Source organism: Plectropomus leopardus, unplaced genomic scaffold (assembly GCF_008729295.1).
Source record: "Plectropomus leopardus isolate mb unplaced genomic scaffold, YSFRI_Pleo_2.0 unplaced_scaffold7407, whole genome shotgun sequence".
Taxonomy (NCBI): Eukaryota; Metazoa; Chordata; class Actinopteri; order Perciformes; family Serranidae; genus Plectropomus; species Plectropomus leopardus.
In genome coordinates this window covers 1-2936 of record NW_024681551.1, presented here as the reverse complement: position 1 = coordinate 2936, position 2936 = coordinate 1, and the positions used below count along the sequence as shown (strand labels likewise).

At 36.4% G+C, this 2936-nt stretch overlaps 1 protein-coding gene across 1 annotated transcript; it reads right to left on the bottom strand.

Annotated features, from left to right (window-relative positions):
* Window positions 1–5: 5 nt before the first annotated feature.
* Window positions 6–1833, bottom strand: LOC121940086 (CD48 antigen-like; the record flags this gene model as incomplete). The annotated part of the gene is made up of 3 exons (XM_042482952.1): window positions 1547–1833; window positions 158–457; window positions 6–50 (listed from the first exon to the last, which is right to left on the bottom strand). Coding segments are annotated over exons 1-3 (622 nt in total), but the record flags the coding sequence as incomplete, so codon positions are not given.
* Between the last annotated feature and the right edge of the window lie 1103 nt (window positions 1834–2936).

The following is a 2936-nucleotide window of genomic DNA, read 5'->3' as shown; positions in this document are numbered from 1 at the left end:
CATTATAATGACAGCAACCAATATGAGAGGCACAAGTCCTCCGATCACATCTGTAAAACAAAACATCCAACATCAACAAAGCAGAATGAACAAATTGCACAAATTGAAATCGACCTTAAAGTACAATATTTGTTGTTTTTTAAATAATTAGTCTTACAATGTCTTGTGTCCATGCTGCCCCTGTTGTTTATGTTGTTTTTTTGACTGCAGGACGTTGTAATGTTGACTGGAAGAGTCTTGGTTTCAACATGGTTAGTTGCCACACATCTATAGAAGAAACTGAAATCCTGCTCATGCACAGTGAGAGGCAAAGACGAAACAGAGTCCGTCTGGTTCAGTATTTCCTCGTCTTTGATCCACGACAGCGTCACTTCTTCAGCTTTCTTCACAGAACACAGCAGCGTGCAGCCATCAGCGCTCACACTCACTGTGCTCACTGCAGGCGTTGGTACCGATTCTGAGGAACAAAATAATGGAGATTAAAAATCTGAAAATATGACTGAATCTAGAAGTCCTAAATTACACTTCTACTTTCTGTTCATAAATCATAGTGACTCCCATTTCATGTTCCTCACAAGTGGCAACCTCTGGGTCTGAAAAAAGAAGCCAGTGTCAAACTGCCAAATACTGCAGTTCCTTAAGTGGCCACTTGAGACTGGCTCCAGAAGCAAGTAAACCCTCATAGACCCCCATGTTAAAACGACCAACTTTACTGCAGAAAATAAACATGTTTACAGGTACAAAAAGTTTGGTCTCTAAACCTAATTTCAACATTCAAGAAAACTGTTCAAGGGGTGACTGCTCTTGTTGATAGCCTGTCTGCTGATAGTGTGTCAGGTTCTCATTAAGATCCTTGCTCCACCCTGTCTTCCAAATATGGTCACTTCTGGCTCCAAAAAATCAAGAGATGGCATTTGCCAAAATGACAAACTAGAGGCTTCAAAATGCGAGTCCACAAATCAGGGGCCAGATGCATAAAACTGTGTAGATTTACATGATACGTCCCTACTTAAACTGCATGAACGCACAGAGACATGCAGTATTTTGATCAGCTTTATAAAGTTGTGCGTACACCTGATTCTGTTTTATAAATCTCAAACTTCTTAAGCCTCAATTTCCACACCCACAGTTTACCATAAAGGGATATAGAAATGCCCTTAAACAAGCGTTTGCATATTGACACATTCCCTCCACCATTCATTACACCTGTCAGTGAGAAATGCACTAAAAAAAAGTGTAATTTCATCGACTGTGTCGCATCAGCGAGGTTCTCCAAAGGTGCCAGAGCAGCTGTCACTATGCACGGCTGTAGCAACTGTATCATTAATTTATCACATTTCTGCATTTATGTTGCATAAAAATCTTGATCATCATTAGAAGGATCAATGATTTATTCATAGCACTCATGAACACTGACTTTACAAAAAGATTCCACAACAATCAACATACAGACTCTTGAAGTCAAAAATGGCCATAAGATGCAAATAGAAAACTGTTATCATCAACACACTGATCAGTATGCTATCAAAGGAAAAATGTGACTTACCATACACTGTGAGTTTATACGATGTAGTGAAAACATTTCCTTTTTTAGAGTCAATGTAATAAACCCCAGAGTCGTTCTTCTGGAGGCCAGTGATTGTAAAGTGTCCAGTCTTGTTATTCCAGAGAAGTCTGTCTTTGTAACTTTCCTCGAATACCTCGAATCTCCTGTCTTTCACTAAAGCAAAAACATTTCCTTCAAATAAAACAAAACCAAACTCCACCAAAGGGTCAGGGAAAGTGACTGATCCTCCCTCGGTGCTTTTCAGGTCCCTCTTCATGTCCTCGCTAACAGATAGGTTAATCACTGTAAAAAAAATAATAATAATGGTGATACAGTTAACACAGATATACAATGCGAAACTGATCCACAGACAGTGATTAGTAAGTTCACTAGAAATCCAAAATATCTATTGCAACCTTAGAAAATGCAGTATACCCTTTTGTATGAAATCAAATTTTGTGACCTGTTGTCTTTGCTGTGTGTAACATTTTTCACAATAATAATGATAATAATATAAGTTGTCATTTCTTCAGAGACAAGTGGGAGTCCTTACAAATGTCTGATACTGGCTGTTACAAACTAAACATTAACATTAAATGCATCCTAGATGTATTTAACAGCAGCTAACAGGTCAAACTTTTCTTGATTGAATAAAATTGAAGCAAACGATTTCATTGTACTACTCCTAGCAGCAGACGAATATGGACCGCAGAGAGTATGCATCATATATGTGTGCATTACAGGCACACAGGGCAGTGAAGCAATCAATTTAGCAGGTGATTTTGGATTTCTTTTAGCAGTATGATATAATCTATAATATTAATATACAAAACTTCATCATATACAGATTTTGAATCATAGCCCATATTCTGCATGTTGCATTTACATGTCAGGACAGATTGAACCTCCTGTATGTGAGTATATGATGTGTACAAAGTTATTTTAAAATTTGGGCAACATTGTTTAATTTATTTCCATTATACAGTTTACCGGGGGTTGGCCAATGTTGGTTTTTCAGGGCCGATACCAAAACCGATTATTAGTAGTTAATGAGACCAATAACTGATGTTTGGAACTGATATGCATTTACAATAAAAAAAAAAGTTAATCTTTCTGTCAAAATTTAGAATTTGGAATATTATAAAACTCCAACACAAAACTTAATTCAAATGCCTTAAACAAATGTTCAACATCATACACTAGTCAAGTGAAAAATTTGATTAAAAAAATGTATAAGTAAAACTATCTCCCTGAGGTTTTACAAAGTAAAAGTTCCTCCCATGCTGACACCTTCTTTGCACTTTTTAATTAATTAGTTTTATCCGTGATCATTAAATTAAAATACTAGTACAGATAGTCGGCAAAACAATATACTTTATTAGTATTATTA